General features: G+C 32.4%; 1 protein-coding gene and 1 long non-coding RNA gene across 5 annotated transcripts in view; one reads left to right on the top strand and one right to left on the bottom strand.

Annotated features, from left to right (window-relative positions):
- LOC127702973 (uncharacterized) overlaps nt 1-12925 on the bottom strand; it is a 20622-nt gene extending 7697 nt beyond the window's left edge. Inside the window, exons 1-2 of the long non-coding RNA XR_007982608.1 lie at nt 12900-12925; nt 362-709 (exon numbers count right to left, since the gene is read on the bottom strand). This is a non-coding gene — a long non-coding RNA (uncharacterized LOC127702973). The remainder of the gene's footprint in view (nt 1-361; nt 710-12899) is intronic.
- Nucleotides 12643-20750, top strand: part of LOC127702972 (vacuolar protein sorting-associated protein 4B-like) — a 21194-nt gene continuing 13086 nt past the window's right edge. Inside the window, exons 1-6 of one of the 4 annotated variants that reach the window (XM_052207335.1) lie at nt 12643-12798; nt 17050-17161; nt 17955-18102; nt 18771-18856; nt 19492-19611; nt 20511-20548. In XM_052207335.1, the coding sequence (XP_052063295.1) occupies nt 12775-12798; nt 17050-17161; nt 17955-18102; nt 18771-18856; nt 19492-19611; nt 20511-20548 (528 nt within the window). In that variant the 5' untranslated portion in view covers nt 12643-12774. Of the gene's footprint in view, nt 12799-13026; nt 13102-13233; nt 13387-16288; nt 16408-17049; nt 17162-17954; nt 18103-18770; nt 18857-19491; nt 19612-20510; nt 20549-20750 lie in introns of those variants that run through there. The other 3 variants (XM_052207338.1, XM_052207334.1, XM_052207337.1) reach the window with 3 other exon arrangements.

Raw genomic sequence — 20750 nt, 5'->3', positions numbered from 1 at the left:
AAAAATTGTCTATAACATACATATTTAGTGAATTATATTAGTAAATGTTTAGATGTTAGTCGAAACATGAATTAATATACTTTAGTTAATAAGGATGATTATTGTAAAGATTTTATGGTTCTGGTCCTGCCTGGAATAAAATGTGCATGATTTATATAAGATGAAGAAATATATGTAGGTTTATATCTATATGAACATTTAATATTTCATTTCAATGTAAAATTATTTTCTTTTTTTTACAAAATTATCATTGTGTATTGTTTTGTATGTATAAATGTCATGCTGCCTATCAAGGGCCTTTAATTCTATTCTTATTCTATTAGTTAAACGTGCAATTAAGGAAAGTAAACAATTGACTTACCTTTCTCTAAACAGACTGTAACGTTATCCGATATGTTTGTATATTGTTGGTCAACATAAGCACTACATGTCCAAGTTTGTCCAAAATCATACTGTGTTGGACTCAAGGTGATAACGAATACCTTATGTTTGAGGTCACAAGAAAATGTTATATTTATCGAAGATGTGCATTCTTCAGAATTCATCGTGACATTCAATTTTAAAAGATAGTGCATATTTTCATCAGGAATAAAACGAATGAACTGGATACTTCCTATTACATTGATTTTGCATGTCAAGCTGATAGCTGTCCCGTTCTTGGCATATACTATGCCTCTTGTGGATAGTATTTCGACATCTTTTACTAAACCTAAAATATAAGACAAATGAATAATTTCTGACACAGTAATGGTTCCATAATAATCGAGTAACACAGCCACAACCAGTCACTTAAAAATCCCGTCGGACTCCTCAGCAATAACTGGGCTCGGACTATAATTATGGAGAATTGTAAAAATTACAGTTTGGACGAATCAAGTCGTGAAATCTTAAAGAGAGAAGAGTTTTTTTATCCTTGATTTGAAATACAGATTTGCAGTACAGTTCAGAAAAACTGTTCATGTATCGGCGTTAGACATTTTTGTGCATTAATAGGACATTTTAGCGAAAAAAAATCGGACGCTTTAGCGCTAAAGTATAACCCATTTTAGCGCCAGATCTTAACCCATTTTAGCAAAAAGTGAAATAATCAATGCCCATTTTAGCGACAGAAATTAATTTAAAGTAGAATAAATTTTATATAGTATCAAGACATCACAATATAAAAAAATATCCTGTCCATGATAAAACAGCACTTCAATGTCTAACAAGTTAACTCAAGTGTTCCATGTCCGTTCTAGCCTGGAATTTAAATTACAGAAAACATACGTAATGGGTTCTTGATACAGTACAACACTGTTCATACAATATCAATAAGAACTGTTCTTTCGATTTACCGATATCTAGAATTTGCCTAGATTGAGGTACAGGTGTCTTTTTTCTGAGCATCCCTTCCGGGCATGTTGCAAAAATACAATATTGGTTTAAAAACTATTTTACCAAGTATCATTCAGTATACAAAAAAAAATCTAAACCTTGAAAATTCAAGATTGAAGTATCAAAAATTAAGTGTCGTTAAGTGTATTTAAAATTTTTAGAAAAAAAATCCTTTAAAATCAAGGGCAGATAATTATATTGAATTTAATAGGACAGTTTGTGTGTGTGTGTGTGTGTGGTTTTTTTTATGTTTTAAAGAAAATAAGGATCATGACCACCTATTTTTATTTGGTATTTCAGTGGCATTTATGAAAAGCAATTATGTTATTGAAATTTAACCAATTCTATCGTTTAATGTTTCCTCGATAAGGAAGAACCAAGTTTCCCCTATAAATCATATAAAATAACTCTGATTTCGTTAATTTTTAATGTATTTTAACGTAAAAACAAGGTCAGTGACTCCCAGTTTTTATATTGAAATTTAAAAGTACATTGAACCAAAAGTTTTTTTAACAGGAGTTTAAGAAAAAATCTATCGTCAAACATTTCTCGAGGGGGGGGGGGGGGGGGCACTTCCTATAAACAAGGTGATAGGACGTGCCACTGGAATAGGTCACTTTTTCAAGCTTGAAAATATGTGAATATGTCGGGAAAACTATCAGAAATATATGATAAGGTCAATAAAGTTCACATAACTTCTTCGTCTGTCATCTGTCTTGGTGTTCCCGTCTGTGTTTTTATCAACCAATTTTCTCTCTTTTGACACTGATATTTCACTCTTACATTACACACCACATGAAACCCAAACAATATGGGAAAAGGTAAAATTTTTACCTACGCAATATATGAAAAGGTATACATTTTTAAAATCTAAATTATATGAAAAGGGTGGGGTAACAAAATCCAAGCGGTACCCCCTATCAGCTAAGTATTGATGTGTCCCCCCCCCCCCCGAGGAACATTTAGACACCCCAGCTACCCGGCTTAATCATTTAGCCAGTGAAAATTACTGTGCATGGTTTTAGAGTAGTGAGGTTGTTCACCAAGGCTGCAAATTTTCGCTAAAATGGGCTACTGCATGATAATACAGGTGAACGGATTAATCCGGTGCTATTTAAAATAGGCTCTAATGTTGTCATTAATAGTGTTCATTGAATTTATCTCGAAATATTTACACGAACTGTGGACCGGAGATGATTTTGTCATATAACCACTATAGGGTAATCGGTATACAAGCTGAATTAATATCGGAAGGTTTTGAGTTCAAATCTCACAATGTACAATCTTTGTTTTCTAAATATTTGTTTCTGTTTATTTTCCTTTTCTTGATTATTGTTTCCTGTTTTTATATTTTCTGCTTTACTTTTCATCTTCACACAAAATAAATATAGATTAGTAAAAACCAGTACACTTTCAGAATACGCTATTTTCAATATGGCAAAAACTTTAAAAGACCTTAAATCATAAATCTGACATTTCTTACAAATATATTTTAACAAATTTTATTTTTTATTTGTCGGTTTATATTTAGGGTAGGACAGGTAGGGGAAGTGGGAAAGGGTGTCAATAATTCCGATATTGTTTTAAATTATATTCTTGTAAGACAAGCTTAAGGTTATAGTCAGAAGTTTATATAAGATAAAACGTTAAGGTGGAGTCTTGTACATGTAATATTGTGATAGCGTGGGGCCTTGGACTCCTGAGGTAAAAAAGAGGCCGTAATTTTCTTATGTCCTTCCTTTAATGCTTCATCATCTTTTCAAATAAATTTTATATTTTCCTACATTGTACGAATGTTGTGTATTTTTTCAACCAATGTAATAAATACTTAGTAGTGAATACAAGTAAATTGTATGTGTAATAAAATCAATTGCAATCGTGCTGTATCACTGTGGCTATCCGCTTTATCAAACCCCTAATCTGTATTGCTTGAGAAAAAAAATCTACTTGAAGTATAGAATAAAGTGTATATGATATGGCTTTTTTCAATATCACACCTCGTATCAACCCTCAACCAATATATAATCCATTGAGCCAAGGATTTGTATAGTACTATACAAATCCTTGATCGAGCAGAGCTCTTGGGATTATATTGGTGTCTCGGATTGATACCGATGTGATATTTAAAAAGCCATATGATATTCTCTATTTATCGCTATTTTACGAAATTTTCCTTTGATCTAACTGACTGATAATTTCCTTTCTCAGCACAATAGAGTGATATGAAAAATTATCGCTAGAAACTAAGGGCGCACGTGCCGTTGAAATTAACAACGTCGTCATAGGTAAAATAGCGATAAACAGATTATCATTGGTCATCTCAACTCGATTGCTTTTCTGACTTTCGCCGTACCGGCTCAAGCGAGAAAATCAATCTCGTTGAGATGACCAACGATAATCTATAAACAGATGCTATAAATATCTACCATTATCAAGACCGCATAATATTTGAATATGTAAAGAAAAAGGGGAGTAGTCCGATTCACAATTGCAAATGTGCCATGTGTTTGAAGCATTAGTAAGAAAAGGGCAATGAACTGTTCTAGATGATGAAAAGAAAATAATTCATACAAAGCATGCAATTCAAAACACGTTTATTTTGTATTCTATGGTCGTTAAAGAAAGAGACAAGCACAACATATTTGGAACATAGAAAGAAAAAAATATAAAACATATAGTACTTGGTTTTTTTTTATTATAATATAATTTAGCCCAATGCCGTTTACAATTGGGTCAGGCGGCCAAGCTCAACATGGATATTCTTCTTAGTCTGAATGACTAAAGCAAAACAAAAAACAAACTAATAAGAAAAGGAGATTACTTAAAGATAAATCTGTAGTAAACAAGTTTAAATAAAGAATGCTTTGAGATGGATTCAAATCGCAGTTACAAAGCTGTTTAGAAAATAATGTGTGTATCAACTTTATGCAGTACTCAGTTCTCACTTTTGTTTGTCACGTTTCTCTGGCTTCCAAGAAGAGAGGAATAGAGACATTACGTTTAAGTAGTATTTCTCTTCTTCTTCTCCTTCTTCTTCTTCTTCTTCAAGATTTTATTCTCGTACAAATTTGTCCGGGTTAACACTTTTTTTTTACATTGACTTATGATATTTGGCGTAAATGTGTATAACCATAAGATATCATATCAGTCGAATATCATCACGACCTTTATTTTACCTTTGCTTTTAAAATCAAGGTGAAAATAATTGATTTTAGGACTCTTTTATATTTTATGACATAGGCTTTTGATATTTGGCATATGGGTGCAACATATTACGATGATGTGTCTAATAGCAGCTAGTGAAGGTAACCTCTGTTCTTGACCTTTGACTTTCAAGGTCAAATAATTGAGTTTGACTATGTCCAACCCCGAAACCATACATATTTTTGCATAATATGTTAATTTCCTTCTTACTGCACCCTCCTTATATATTAAATCGTTAATTATCTCAAATATTGTTTATATCCCCACCTATTGCTTTGATACGACGAGACATTCATATCTCCAACTCTACATCATATCAATTCTTAATTTCCTTGATCAGACTTTCACTTCCAGTATGAGACTGCTTTTGTGGTACATGACATGTTTCTTTTATTTCATTAAATGTTAAATAACTTTAAAACTGTTCAGACCCTACCTATAAAACCCTTTATATTCTTGGTTTCATGATAAGACCTTTACATTGAACAATAGGTTTGTAGTTCTCCTTAATTTAAGAAATATTTGCTGTTGGTTAGCAACATGTCCGTTATCAAAGATTAATGATAATCTATATGTTTATATTATATTGTAATGTTATACCATATGTGAAAGCAGATTTTTCAAAAATTACCAAATTCAAACTTATGCCACAAAGGACCAATTTTTGAACCGTTGCTAGGCAACTTTTATGTCACTGTGTTGTTTTATATGCATCTAGTCAACTAAGTGACTATTCATGGGTATAGCTGTCAAATTGGTGTTCACCGATTTGACTCAAATTCTGATATTTGATTTATACCATACTAAAACGGTGTCTTCCTCCTATTCCCACTTTTTTAAAATCACTATTCCTTCTATTCCCACATGCAAATAACAATAGATGTTTTGATAAATAATTTATTTTTATAACAATCAAGGTTAATTAAAAATTCGCCTCAGATTTACCTGTATTTTTTAAAAGAAAACATATTTCTTACACTGTTTAAGTTTGATATTATTTAAAAAAAAAAATATTGAATACACGTGTATTTGTAATATGTTTTTTCTTCTTCAAAGAATTACTTAAAAATAAAGAATAAGTCAGATAAATAGAAGTAAGATTAAAAAATCATTGAATTAGTAAACTTAAAAACTTGTCATCCGAACAAATAAATTGATGATAGATAATATTATAACAAACTTTCCCATCTTGCAAGATTTCCATGTACAACACACAAACGCAAGAAGAACATCCCAGTTTTACCAAAAAATGTTGATGAAGGCGCAATGTATCCACTGGTACACAGTTTGCTTCCTGCCAAAAGCGAAATAATATACACAGGTTCCTGACTTTACTCAAAGATGTATGCCACCAACACCAACTACAACTTCAGTCTACCACTATCTTCCTGGACTATGAAGTCACCATCCGAAATGCAGCATATTCTGTATTTCCTGGCTTCAACGCAAAAGGCTGTTTTTTTTCCAATACACACAATGCATCTGTAGAAAAGCACAAGCAACAGGGATTCAGGTTCCATACAAGGGAGACAACAACATTCATCAACTAGTACGCCGTGCCGCTGTCCTTCCACTTGTACCTACTGCTGAGGTCGAAGATGTGTGGTTTAATGCCCTAACCGACATACTAACATCAACTATACGCCCTTTGAAGACTTTGTAACAACATACTGGGTCGAACAGAACAGTCACCCTTGGGACCAATGTCCATTACGAAAACACAGGGACCGAGGACTACACATCATCTAGAGGGATGGCACAGCAAGCTGAAGAAACATGTCCAGCACCACATCCAAACATCTTTAAACTCATAAAACTACTGAAACATGAGGAAGCTTTCCACGCCCTGACCATGATCCAGTATGCAGCAGGTGGGAAGAGAGTGGCCCAAAAACGAAAGTATGTCGAAATCAACAACAGATTAGAAGAGCTTAAGGTTAAACACCGCAACCAGGAAGTCACAATAGTGCAGTTTGGTGATGCAGCCGCCTACCTTCTTCACGTTGAAATGATTAGATTAATAAACTTTAATAGACTTATATACAGTGAATTTCTAATGTGTGTGCTACAATGTGTGATTTGTTTTAGTGCTGTCAACTTGTATTGTTTGTTTCATATTATAATGCTTGCTTGAATCTACTGTTGAATTTGTGTTATAAAAGAAATAAAATAATTTACTTTTATTTGTTTCCATTTCTTTCATATTTATTTTAATTAAAAACACTTAATTCATACCCATACAATTTTTTTATAAATCTAGTAAGAAAAGTTAAAATTTCATGTGGGAATAGGGGGAATTAGCTATCAAAGGTACCAGGATTATAATTTAATACGCCAGACGCGCGTTTCGTCCACATAAGACTCATCAGTGACGCTCAGATCAAAATAGTTATAAAGCCAAACAAGTACAAAGTTGAAGAGCATTGAGGACCCAAAATTTCAAAAAGTTGTGCCAAATACGGCTAAGGTAATCTATTCCTGGGTTAAGAAAATCCTTAGTTTTTCGAAAAATTCAAAGTTTTGTAACAGGAAATTTATAAAAATGACCATATACTTGATATTCATGTCAACGCCGAAGTGCTGACTACTGGGCTGATGATACCCTCGGGGACGAAACGTCCACCAGCAGTGGCATCGACCCAGTGGTGCAAATAGTTATCAAAGGTACCAGGATTATAATTTAATACGCCAGACGCGCGTTTCGTCTACATAAGACTCATCAGTGACGCTCAGATCAAATTAAATAGTTATAAAGCCAAACAAGTACAAAGTTGAAGAGCATTGAGGACCCAAAATTCCAAAAAGTTGTGCCAAATACGGCTAAGGTAATCTATTCCTTGGATAAGAAAATCCTTAGTTTTTCGAAAAATTCAAAGTTTTGCAACCGGAAATTTATAAAAATGACGTCCACCAGCAGTGGCATCGACCCCGCCAGGGAAAACTTTTGCAATCAAAGGATTATACGTATATCCAAATTACAAAAAGTCTTAAATAAACAATTAACAATACATGGACTCGATAATATATATCAGAATTTCTTGTGTATTTTTGGCTAGACGTCTAGACGTCATCTAATTAACCATCGAGATGACCTCCGAAGACTGCCGACGGTAATATGACCCTATATAAACATAAATATAAATATAAACAGATAGGGACCACGTGCAATTGGATTTTTCTATGTCTGTTTGATTTCATATTTTAGGTTAAAAGGTATTGTTTATCATCGTTTTTACCTGTATAAGAATGATTTTTGTGGATCGAATCGGTCAACCAAATGGTCCATCCTTCTTTCACTTTCAATGATGACATTCCTGTCCTTTAAATAGCTGAATACATGCGTACCCCATCTCCAGCTAAGGGGTTAAATTAAAGGTCACATGAATACGGATTCAATGAGTTCGAATTATTCACTTGATAATTCATCAGCGATGTTTCTTAACTTATTTTGACAAAATTGAACGAATCTGACTGCTAAAAGCAAATTATTACTAACAAAAAAAAATCATATTTTGATTTTTTTTATAACTCGGAGCTAATTTTGCCCCTTTTAAGTTCTTCTGAAAAACAATATCATGTGGAAATGTTCTTATTTCTACACATTAAGCATTTAATTGTGATGATTTTGATATTTAATAAAAAACCTTTGCTAGGCAACCTTAATTCCTTTACCGGAACACAATAAAGTTTCTACCCTAAGGTCATTAATGTTATACATAATAACTTATTTGGAGAGGGGGCCAACAACGCCCCTTGTCATACCTTGTCCTTTACCAATTTATCGTATGTGACTGTTTTCTTCAAATCTTTGTCCAATATCCTATAAGACATTTATGTGTGATATTTGAGCTCAATATTTCATAGCACTGCTGTAAAGAAAATCTCTTATGTGCACATATGGAGCGTTATGTTAATTTTACCTCGTTTCTGTGCACATATTTAGCTTTATCGACACCTAGCAAAACAATACTCAAAATTGCAGGAGTCGTTTTTACCTGAATTGATGCGCGAGATGTTGCATTGTAATGAAGGTCTAGCTCGCTTTGACTTTGACATGAAGAAAGCAATAAAACTGCCTTTTTCTTTGTTTCGAGTTTTGTCAAGTCTGTGTAGGGATTAATTAACTCATCATAGATACCAGGATTAAAAGTGCGTACGCCAGACGCTTTTGTCTACAAAAGACTCGATCATCATCAGTGATGCTCGAATAAAAAAGTTGAAACGGCCAAACAAAGTACGAAGTTGAAGAGCATTGTGGAACCAAAATTGAGAAACATTTTGCCAAATACAAATAAGAGCATCTATTCCTGTGGTAGAAAATCCTTAGCGTTTCGAAAAATTCAATGTATTGTTAAACACTCAATTTATAATTCTGACCATTTTGATGATAATTCATGTCAACTCAGAAGTGCTGTGTACTAATTTTGTGTCATGAATTGATACATGAAATATTTTCCTATTATTTTATCTGAACTTGTCATTTGTTTTTTTCATTTTTGTTTTTAAATATATTTGTAATATATGAATTATATGAAATATTTCAACTCACCAGATACCAGATTCACGTGTACACTTGCAGAAATTAAAATTAAACCAACACTTCCAAGCCTAACCATTTTCATATACGTTCATAAACAGTATATGTTTAATTATTACTTTCGGCAATAATCCGAATTATCTGTGATGCGGTGTTAGTTTAAGTACGCATTATTTTGTTTCTATAGACATAGTGTAAAGATAACATCTTTATATTCGATTTTTACTTTTAATATACAACCCGTCACTTCCGTGTTTATTTTGTCCAGGGGCATAGCTACCCGGAGGCACGACAGCACGTGCATCCTCGTCGTTTTCATACAAAAAAAAAGACCCCCAAAAAAAAACAGAAAGAGAGATAGAGAGAGAGGGACAAAGTTAACATATAGGAATTGGTCTTTCTGTGTAAGCATTTTAAAAACTACCCAAAGAATAAAAGCCAGAGGAATACACATGCAGCGAAATTTTTAATCCTGTAAGACATGTATACATACAACTGGTGTAAACGTAGCGGAACTTTTTATATTACGGGCATTGTTTAGAAAATACCAGCTACAGAGTTGTCGGTACCACCTCCATAACGTATATATTCGCCTTGGGGGGGGGGGGGGGGGGGGGGGGGGGAAGCATTATCCTTTTAGGGTTAACAAAAAAAACCTTGAACATTATTATTTTCTGCTTCGCCCCAAAGCACACATCTTACTAGAACTAAGACTATTCCACTCGTTTCGAGGTTCGATCCGGGAATAATGACTGTTACCTTGTGAACTAGTTCAAAATTTACTAAGTATGTAGGTCTTGACAACACGAATAGTTCATTTTCACATCACGTCAACGGATTATCGTCCTGGTGTGCATGTAATATTTGTTACCGGACACTTTAATAACCATTCAGCCAATCAATAGCTTCCGTATACTAGTAGATGAGAAGTTGGAACTGCTGTTATAAAAAAGTACACAATTTCAAGTACATGTATTACGTTTTATTTATTTTACAAAAGAAGCATCTTGTATATAGATTCGTAATTCGACATATGGTCCGGTGTCTATATGGCCGGTAATACGAATGGTTGATTGTAAAAGCATTTAAATAAATTGTTAATTCTAACTCGTTTTACTGGACTATTTGTTCATTCGATTTTATAATGAATTCTCTGTCCGAGTCGGACACTAAACTGTTGATTTTTGTTCGAAAGATACACCAAACTTTTAATACACGTACCTTCACTCTTATCATCTAGATATTGCCTGTTAATTAACAAACTCAGATCATGAAAAAGATCGTGGTCAATATAAAGTACCATTCCTTCTGAGACTTCGAGAATTCCTAACTGCGTAAAATTAGAAATTCCTTTTTCTCTCTCTTGTAGAGTTTACCCACAAATGTTTTAAACATCTAAATACATATGTTAAGCAAACTTTTGGAGAATGTGTCCACCAAGTATTTGGTATCCAATGGTGTTTATGCTAACAGAAACTCCACATATATTATTGTGTTTATGTATATTGTTTGTTTTTTATACAGCTACTTTGCTCAATACAAACACTAGCATGTGGAACAAATCTCAGTGATTTTAAAAGCTCTCACGGCGTATAAAAAACGCAAACAGCAATGTCTAGTCTTCATTCGAATCGAAGTTAAACAAATAGATGACCAAAAAACCACAACAAAATTGTACAAGTTTTATTACAGTTGTTATTGTTTTGAAACGCTATATATGCGGAGCTTCCGGAGGTAGGGGCTTTGCCCCCTACCCCCTACTAGGGCTTTGCCCCCTACCCCCTACCAGGGCTTTGCCCTGGACTAACTTGGGGCCATAACCGGCCCCCAGTCCCCTCGCCCTTTAGTTTGTGACTCCACTTCATTAAGAAGGTAGCTACGCCCCTGTTGTCTGTCTGGTCCTTCATTGTCTGATTTCCTGGTACTTTTTTTGTTGGAATTCCTCAATATGGCTCAGATCTTACACAGTTAGGGTTGGGCGCTCTAAAATAATTTGACCCCGCCGCATTCTTATATTCCTGTCCCAAATCATCTCTTATTAATTCAGCGGTTGATGTTGATGTAAATCAATTTTTTTTCCTTTATTGTGTTTTATATAAATCAGGTCTTTAGTTTTCTAGTTTCAATTGTTTAACATTTGTCATAACGGTACCTTTAAAGTTGGCTATGCGGTTTGAGTTTTGCTCATTGTTAAAGGCCGTACCACGGTGACATATAGCTTTTAACTTTTAAGTCATTTGGTCTCTGGTGGAAAGTTGTCTCATTAGCAATCATACCACATCTTTGTATTTTGATATTATTCCCACTTATCGGTATAATTCCCCAAATCAGGGATTGACGTATAGTGCTTATTCAATCTACCCAAGTCATTTCATGATAATAGTTGTCATTGTGTACATATTTTTGTAAAGTGCAATATTGTTCACTTTAAGATCGTGGTTCGAATGAGAACGGAATAAAAATTAATGGCATCATAAACTTAATTTATTGAAGTGATTCATGTTTATTCAGATGATATTTTAATCATGGTGTCTTGGCTGGGAATTTCGCCTTTTTCGTCATCTTGTCCGCCAGAAAAGGCAAATATCCTGAATATCCAGAATCATATCTAAATCGCTGTTAATTGATGCTTTATTTGAGGTATAATGCGGCTACAAAGGCGTAGAAGGACTTTTTTGCACCCATCCCTATATTTGCAAAACTAATGCAAATTGAAAGAATGAAAATGAGAGAACACTGAATAATTCAAGACTATATAGATGTGTGTGACCCAGGTTGTGTGTTTATTTTTGCTTGTCGTTTTCAAAAGTTTACTGGCCCTCCATGTTTGATTATGTTTCTGTCTATTCCTACGCCATAAACCCAAATCATAAAAAGGATACTTTCTCATTCCTATGATTAACATATCATATTTATAGCTTTCATATTTCAAAGTTTGTGGGCCAAATAATTGTGTTAAATTTGCTATAGTATATATATAGATCCACGTGGAAAATAATAATATATGGTCGAAATATATAGACTACTGCTATTATAATATCGTATAGATAAAAACAAAAACACATCAATTAAGTGAAAATAATTTAAAATATTACAAAAAAGCTTTTTAAAGATTGAAACACAAACATGAAAACAAATATGATCAGTTAGAAAAAAAAATGGGGTCCATTCCCCAAGCGCATGTGGAAAATGATGAAAAACTACATTGGACACCCCATGTGTAAGAGCGGATAAGTAACATATAAGATATCAGTCCGTACGAAACATGCCATGGCACACGGTGAACATTTTGACCGTTGTAGAAAGCACAGATATATGTCTCTGTAGAATATATGCTTTTTTTAAAGCTTTTCGAATCGCAAAGGAAAAACACTTTTGTTTGCGTTTTTTTATTATTAGATATTTATTACTGTGCGGAGTATTCTTTTTAATTTCCAATATACATAATTATTTTTCAAGATATTATTTGTTTGATAACAGTTTTCATATTTCCGCGCGAAAGTATGTTACAGTTATCTCCCATTGTATAGTCATGTGACCCGGAACATCAACTTTCTCCATGTTGAAAAATATGAGCAAAAGAGGAATTGATAAGAAAATATCCTGTTTCCCCAACAATTAGGCTTCATGATTTGATAACACGTCACTTAACTTTCTCAATGTCTAATAGCGGCACATTACAGGTAGTTTTAACCAACAAACAAGTCATCGAAGACGATAGATTTTAACAATAATGTCCTAAATATTTTCAGGGAAGAAGTTTTGCAGACCAAAATAAACAAACCTGACAATGGCTATGCATATTCACCTATGATAAACAAAACCAGAACTTATTTGCCATAGTAGGTAACCGATTCCATTCGAAAACCATAAAATGCCTAAAATCTACTCATGTGATCATGACTAAGTAAAGGTGTGACCATGAACCAGAAATAAACATTGCATTATCCCTTACTGTTAGTGTCACAAGAAAAATGGTTATGCAGGTAATGTAGTTGTCTAATGCCATATGTTTTATAAATAGAACTAGAAAGAATAATACTAAATAAAATATTCACATGACCATTTTAAATGAATAGACTCATCCACATATAAATAGATGGAGCTTTAATAAAAATCAGAAGTATTTAATAGCTGTATTAAAGCAGAAGTGGTATACAATTTTCATTGCTTGTATTCCATCTCAATTTTGTTTCGTTATGAAGATGAACACAGATCTTTTTAATTATCTACCAAATCGGAAAGCCTATATACCTGGCATGGGTTTAATGGTAAGAAGAAAGCTTTTCTACATATATGTGTTATCAATATTGTGTAACCCACTTACATTTACTGAAAGGAATACATGACAACTCAGAACAAAGACGTCAGATCAGACTCCGTCAACTTAGACCAATTGAACAGACAAATCTGACCAGTTTGAAAGACTACTTGGCCACTTTTTACACCTTGGAAGAAGATCAAATCTTATTTTCTTATTTTCATTGCATCTGAAGATATTTTTGTTGTATTTACAGATGTTTCTGTTTGTGTGACACTTTAGTAAAATAATTTTAAATTGATTATTTACTAATAGTTACTCCTTAAAACTTTCTTAAAAAATACATTCCTGTACCAGCATCAGGAGGTATATATTTTTTGGTCATAAGCTAGAAAATCAAATATTTCATGACTTCAATTACTTCCAGGAGTTAGTTACCATTCACAATCTTTCAGTGACAAAAATAAACAATGATTGCAGGGTTTTGATCTATTCTGTTTCATATTCTGTTAAACTAAGTCAGCAGTTACAACAACTGCATAAACAGACGACAACTACTGTAATCAGATTTCTGACTTAGGACAGGTGCAAACATTTGCAGCGGGATTAAACGTTTTAATTGTACCAAACCTTCTCCCTTTTCTGAATTTTATTTTATTATAGGGACATTTTCATTCAGACTAACCTTGTAATTAATCACCAAGATGAAATACAGTGTTTTTTTTTCTTAAAAATTTTAATAACACTAAAAGGATTATTTAAGGTCTGGACCGTTGGATATGGGCTTATGTCCCAAAAGTTTGAGTTCATGATTTTCATGAGGAGATGGCATGCAATCTTTTCTTTATTAAATCATGTTAGTGTTAAAAAAATCGGGTTGCAACTCCTGTAGACTATTATATATATATAAGTTGACTATTAATAGTTTTTGAGGTTCTGTTTAGGCACTTCTTATTCATGCTCTCAAACATTTTACATTTTTGAATTGTACAAAATTTAGTCTTTAGCACACCTACAAAATTGGGGTTTTTCCAAAAAAATTGAAATCAAAATTTTACTGTTTCATCCTAGAAAACACTGCCTTGAACAATGTTGAGCTACATGTACATGTAGTCCATACATATTTTTTTGAGAATTTCACATTAACAAAAAGAAATTGGCTTTTCAATATTTTAGGATCAAAATAAGGGCTGGAGCCTAGATTTCTAGTTTCTTTTGAATTTAAATTGGTTTGAACTTTTTTAAGTTGACCAGAAAAAAAAAAAACTCATCAAATTTACTTTTTTATTATCAGTTTAGAATAATTCTTTATATTAAAAAAAATCCCAAGATATTATAAAATTAGGGGTAAGGTGTGTTTCTATCATGCAGACATGATTTTCTTCCTTTTTAAAGCAGAATTCTGCTTTTCGTCTTGTCCGATTCCGATTTTTTGTTGAACTTTCCATTTTTGTCGTATCCGTTTTTTTACACAAGTCCACTCTGTTTCCGGGTTTATATTTTACTTCAATCTGTAAAAAGTGATATGATTGGTTGAAACATTCTTATCTCCCAATGAAGGATCGGATTACAAAGCGGTCTTAAATATCACTTTGGCTTTCAACAGCATGGCTTCCAATGTTGTTGAACACGATTTTGACACAAAATTGTTAGATAAAGGGTTGAAAAATGTGTGGAACTGGGAATGGCTGGAGCGGAAATCACTATAAAGGTCTTTTCTAGATTGATAAACTTTTATATGACAAAGACAGATCATAGTTTCAGGCATTAAGAATTAAAGATATTTTGTTGGCCTATTTTTTACATTGTGTGACAATGAATTGAATAATGCAATTTTTATTTATAGTAACAGTAAGTTGTAACACTCACATGACTGGTATCTTGTGATTCAAAACTAACAAAAGAATTACAGCAAATATTTTTCTTGTTCCTTAGTTACAAGTCTACTGGAGTCTTGTGATAAATTGCAGATTAAACAATTTCAGTTCATTGTGAATAATAATCATATGATGTTAAGCTCCTAATATAGATTTATAGCAGTTGTTTTTCGTGTTCCAAAGTAATGAACACGTCAAAGAAAACTATTATGTTGTGTCAGTGCCAAATTAGCAATTTCTATTTATATTGGCAGTCATATGATTTGAAAAACCCTCATGTGACTCTGAAATGAAAGGTTCACATTGTTAGTCATTTTGTACATTGTTTCTGCATGAAAAAGCTGTTGGTTTAAGAACTTAAATGGCCAGCAATTAGTTTACCTAATTTTTTGAAAATACTGTGTTTTTTGTCGATGCCTTCAACTTTTGTCGAAAAAGCTAGACATAGTGATCCTACATTCCGTCTGCGTCGGCGGCGTCCACAAATATTCACTCTGTGGTTAAAGTTTTTGAAATTTTAATAACTTTCTTAAACTTAACTATCCTGGATTTCTACCAAACTTGGACAGAAGCTTGTTTATGATCATAAGATTATATTCAAAAGTAAATTTTGTATACAAAAATTCCATTTTTTCCGTATTTTACTGATAAATGGACTTACTTTTTCTGCCAGGAAACATTACATTCACTCTGTGGTTAAAGTTTTTAAAATAATAACAACTTTCTTAAACTATCCTGGATTTGTACCACACTTGGACAGAAGCTTGTTTATGATCAAAAGCTAGTATCTAGAAGGAAATTTTGATAAAATTTTGTTCCATTTTTTCCGTATTTTACTTATAAATGGACTTAGTTTTTCTTCCAGTCAACATTACATACAGTCTGCAGTTTAAGTTTTTAAAACATTTATTAGATTCATAAATTATCCTGGATTTTTACCAAACTTGGACAGAAGCTACTTACAATCAAAAGATAGTATAGAGAGGAATATTTTTTTTTCTTTTTTTTCCTCATTTTTGTTGAGCCTTCGATTAACAGCAAAAGTAGGCGAGACACTGGGTTCCGCGGAACCCTTACTAATTTTTTGGTTATGTACATGTAGTTTCAGTAAGTGAAATGCTATACTTGAAAACATGGGATTAATAACTGTTGAGGTAAATTCGTTTTCAGATATAGGTATGCTTGAAAGTTCCCTTAATACATGTGATGTGGGTTTGTTTATATTCATGGGTACCAATTTTCATCATGTCATGGATGAAGAAAAAAATGTATTTTACTATACAATTATAGGATTTTTAATTTTTTTTTTTTAATTCTGCAAGCAAATCTATAGGAAGGTTGAATTTTGTCAAAGTTGATGTTTGAACGCATACACACTTAATTTGTGGTATACCTATACCTATACTCACACAATTCCACACAAGTAATAATGAATCCACATTAATAGTTCTTTTTTAAAAGTTAAACAATTTTGAATCTCACTTACTATACTATAGATATACATATTTAGGGTTTACAAAAAGTAAAAATGCTGCAAGTCCAAATTGAACATGTTGAATGTGCTCATTGCTGCAAATATTTATTGTTAGGTCACAGTGATTGTATGCTTGAAAATACTGAGCTTTTCACATTAAAAAAAATAACTAATAGCTTTATGAAGTGTTTTCATTGATAATGAAAATAATCAAATTGTCCTTACAACTTTTAACATGTTCAACCAAGAAAATTAATGTTATATTTTTTTTAAATCTCACACTATGTTTTTCTTTTAAAATTTTGTTTGTCTTTATTTCCAGAAAGCTATCGACTTGGTGACAAAAGCAACAGAGGAAGATAAAAACAAGAATTATGAAGAAGCACTAAGATTGTATGAACATGCTGTAGAGTACTTTCTTCATGCTATGAAATGTAAGTAGTTTTTATATAGCAGCAGTGATCAAAGATGGCTCAAAGCTAGAATTATCACCAAATAGAGGAATACTACAGGTAGCCAAGATTGTTAAACACTCACATATTAGTGGTTTATATATTTAATTTTTCCATGCCCCGCCTACAATAGTAGAGTTGTATTATGTTTTCTGTTCTGTTAGTCCGTCCCACCTGTATTAGTTTTGGTTTACGGTAGTTTGTGGTCTCGTTAACTTTAAGCTTGGTACACATTTGCATTATGTAGATACTTCTTTATTAGTACCTATGATGGCCCATCAGGAATACTTGTTAGTAAAGAGCAATTTATATTTTGATTCGATTTTAAAAATACCTTGGAAAAAGCATTTAATCATTAATAGGAAAAAGCCTGACAGAAAGGACAAATGTTTAAACATCATGGTGTAATAAAAAGTTATAGGATGGAAAGTTTTGTAAAAGAAGATAACTTATCACAGAAATTTAATTAGTGCATTAAAGCAAGATCAGCTTAATGTATTGCAAAATAAGTCTAGTAAAATATGTATAAATAATTCCCAATCTGTTATTGAACAAAAAACAGGATACCATCTTTACCATTTATAACTTCTTGGTCTGACATGAGTTATCTCCCCTGACTGATATATTTTGAAGTTGAATTTAGAGCCTACTAAATGCAAAACATTTTTACATTTTATGTTTTCATATATTTTAAATTTCCTTTGTAGACCATTCTTCATTGTTTATGAAACATTCTGCACAAATATCAATTTGAGTCTTTGATCCTTTTTTTTAGATGAAGCACAGAGTGATAAAGCTAAAGACAGTATACGATCAAAATGTGCCCAGTACTTAGACAGAGCAGAAAAATTAAAACAATATCTTGCTAAAGGCAAGAAAAAGGCTGTTCCTGATGGTGGTAGTGGTACACCTTCAAGTAAGGGGTAGGTAGAAGCTACACAGAGTTATTGTCAATCTGAAAGAAAAAAAAAACAATTGTTTACTGGACATGCATGTTAAAACAGAAAACTAGGCTGTAACAAGAGCTTGAGGAATAGCTGTACATCTTCAACATCTTTAAATGAATAAATGTATTTTCAATTGTATGCAAATTTGTCTGCCATTACCTAGTCACACATGTTCCTGCAAAATATTGCATCACAAATAAAAAATTATATCCTGGAATGGAAAGTTCACATGCACTACTATTTTACAAAGGTCTAAAAAGAGGGTTCTGTGGCATATTTTCAACATTTATATTCCTGGAACTTCTTCATGTTCTAAGAGTTTAAATTTATCTGCTTATACTAAAATTCAATACTACCCCTCCTTTTATTTTGAGACTTCCTGAGAATTCAATTTGAATGCTATCCACTATACTTATACAGGTAAAATTCCAAAGTTGTGTCCCCTATGAGATGAAACATGGAGATCATATCTGGGAACCAGTAGGTAAACAAAAATAAAAACCTATGAATATTAAGTATCTCCCAAAAAGAGATGTGGTTTGTGAATCAACTGTATTTACAAAGTGCAACCTGAAACTTTATTTGAACTTTTGATTATTAATTTTATACAACTATTACAAGATATTTATTGTATTCTGCAACAGAAAGAAAAATGGAGAAAAAAAGAATGACAGTGACTCTGATTCAGAAGAGGATCCTGAGAAGAAAAAGTTCAATGATCAAATTTCAGGTGAGTAGTGCTTTGAATAAGAAGAGTTTGGTCTCCAGAAAAAGACAGTCAAATAATCAGGTTCTTAGGTGACTGGTCTAAATTTCAGTTTCTTAGTCTCCAGTTATTGATAACTAATCACTGGAACAATAAAAAGGACTTTATACAAGATTGCTAGATTTGGAATGAAAAAATAATATCAGTAAGTATTTAATTCAGTTAAAAAAAAAAGTTGGTTCCCCAAAATAAAAATAAAAAAAAAACATCTAGAAAAATCAAAAAAAGTTATCACTTCTTCAGACTGGGAGACAAAAGGCATTTACAGTAGGCATTTCAAGGAAGAAAATTAATAGAAATATTCATTTTTTTCAAGTTTTGAGAAATTACTTGTCGACTCTTTGATAAGAAAGGTGAAAGATACATTTGTGTTTTGTATGAAACTTAGGAAGCCTTTCACCAGATTTAACAGAATGCGTATTATGTTTCATTTAAATTGAAGCTGGATACCTCAATGGATCAAGATTATGTTCTTAATGTCAGATTTTCGTTACTTAAGTCACTAAAACATCAAGTAAAACATTAACACTTAATGAAATGAACTGAAAAACATAAACATGTTCATAAAGATTGAAAAAAGCATTTAAATGTATTTGCAGGAGCTATTGTAATGGAGAGACCAAATGTCAAATGGGATGATGTTGCCGGATTATTTCAGGCCAAAGAAGCATTAAAAGAAGCTGTGATTTTACCTGTAAAGTTTCCTCACTTATTCACAGGTATAATTTTACTGTCATGAATATAGGGACTTTCAAATGAACTTTATCTACAGATCTTACTAATCTATATACCACATGAGCAGTAGACAGCAGCAAGTTCTGTAAATACTAAGGCTATGTCTTATAGGAAATTCTACATAGTTTTAAGAGAAAAATAAGTTTACTTTACTTGATTCTATTCAATTCAGTTGAAAGTTTTTATTTAAAGTCTATATTTAGTTAACATGCTGCACATCACAAGCTCAAGTGAGCTTTTCAAAATTTAAATTGATTACCTATCAATATCAATTCACACATATATACACGGGTCATGCAAACAACAGATTTTTAACATAAAATGTATGCTGATGATAAATATCTCCGACTCATAAACTTTTAGGTGGTGTGAATTCCTTAGTATATAAACTTTGATAAGCTGTTTTTAAGCAATTTAAAAAGATACTGAATGAACTATGCTAAAGATGGATAAGAAAATGTAAATCCAGTGGACAAAACATCAATGATACCTATCAAAACAATAAGCAAGGTATATGGTTCAACAAAAACAATGAGCAAGGTATATGGTTCAACAAAAACAATGAGCAAGGTATATGGTTCAACAAAAACAATGAGCAAGGTATATGGTTCAACAAAAACAATGAGCAAGGTATATGGTTCAACAAAAACAATGAGCAAGGTATATGGTTCAACAAAAACAATGAGCAAGGTATATGGTTCAACAAAAACAATGAGCAAGGTATATGGTTCAACAAAAACAATGAGCAAGGTATATGGTTCAACAAAAACAGATATATTTAAAAGCTTTTGGCAGTGGATATACCAATCAAAATTATCTATGCTTCTATATTTTACAGCAAGATTTAGAGATTTATTTGTACAGAAATATTTTTGTTTTATAGGAAAACGACGGCCATGGCAAGGAATTCTACTGTATGGTGTATGTATTTTTTTAAACAAAAATTTATTTTTTGAGACGAGGTTTTAGGCAAAATAAGTTTGATTTTTTTTGTCAGACTACATATTTGTAACCCCTCAAAAGAATATATTTGAATACAATGTATTGTCATTGTGTATATTGTAACTAATTTGATTGGTTCAGAAAGAGTCACATGATAAACTATATTTTCGAAGGAAGACTG

Source organism: Mytilus californianus, unplaced genomic scaffold (genome assembly GCF_021869535.1).
Source record: "Mytilus californianus isolate M0D057914Y unplaced genomic scaffold, xbMytCali1.0.p SCAF_5, whole genome shotgun sequence".
NCBI lineage: Eukaryota > Metazoa > Mollusca > Bivalvia > Mytilida > Mytilidae > Mytilus > Mytilus californianus.
The sequence above is the reverse complement of the archived record's forward strand: the minus strand, read 5'-3'. Positions and strand labels throughout refer to the sequence as shown.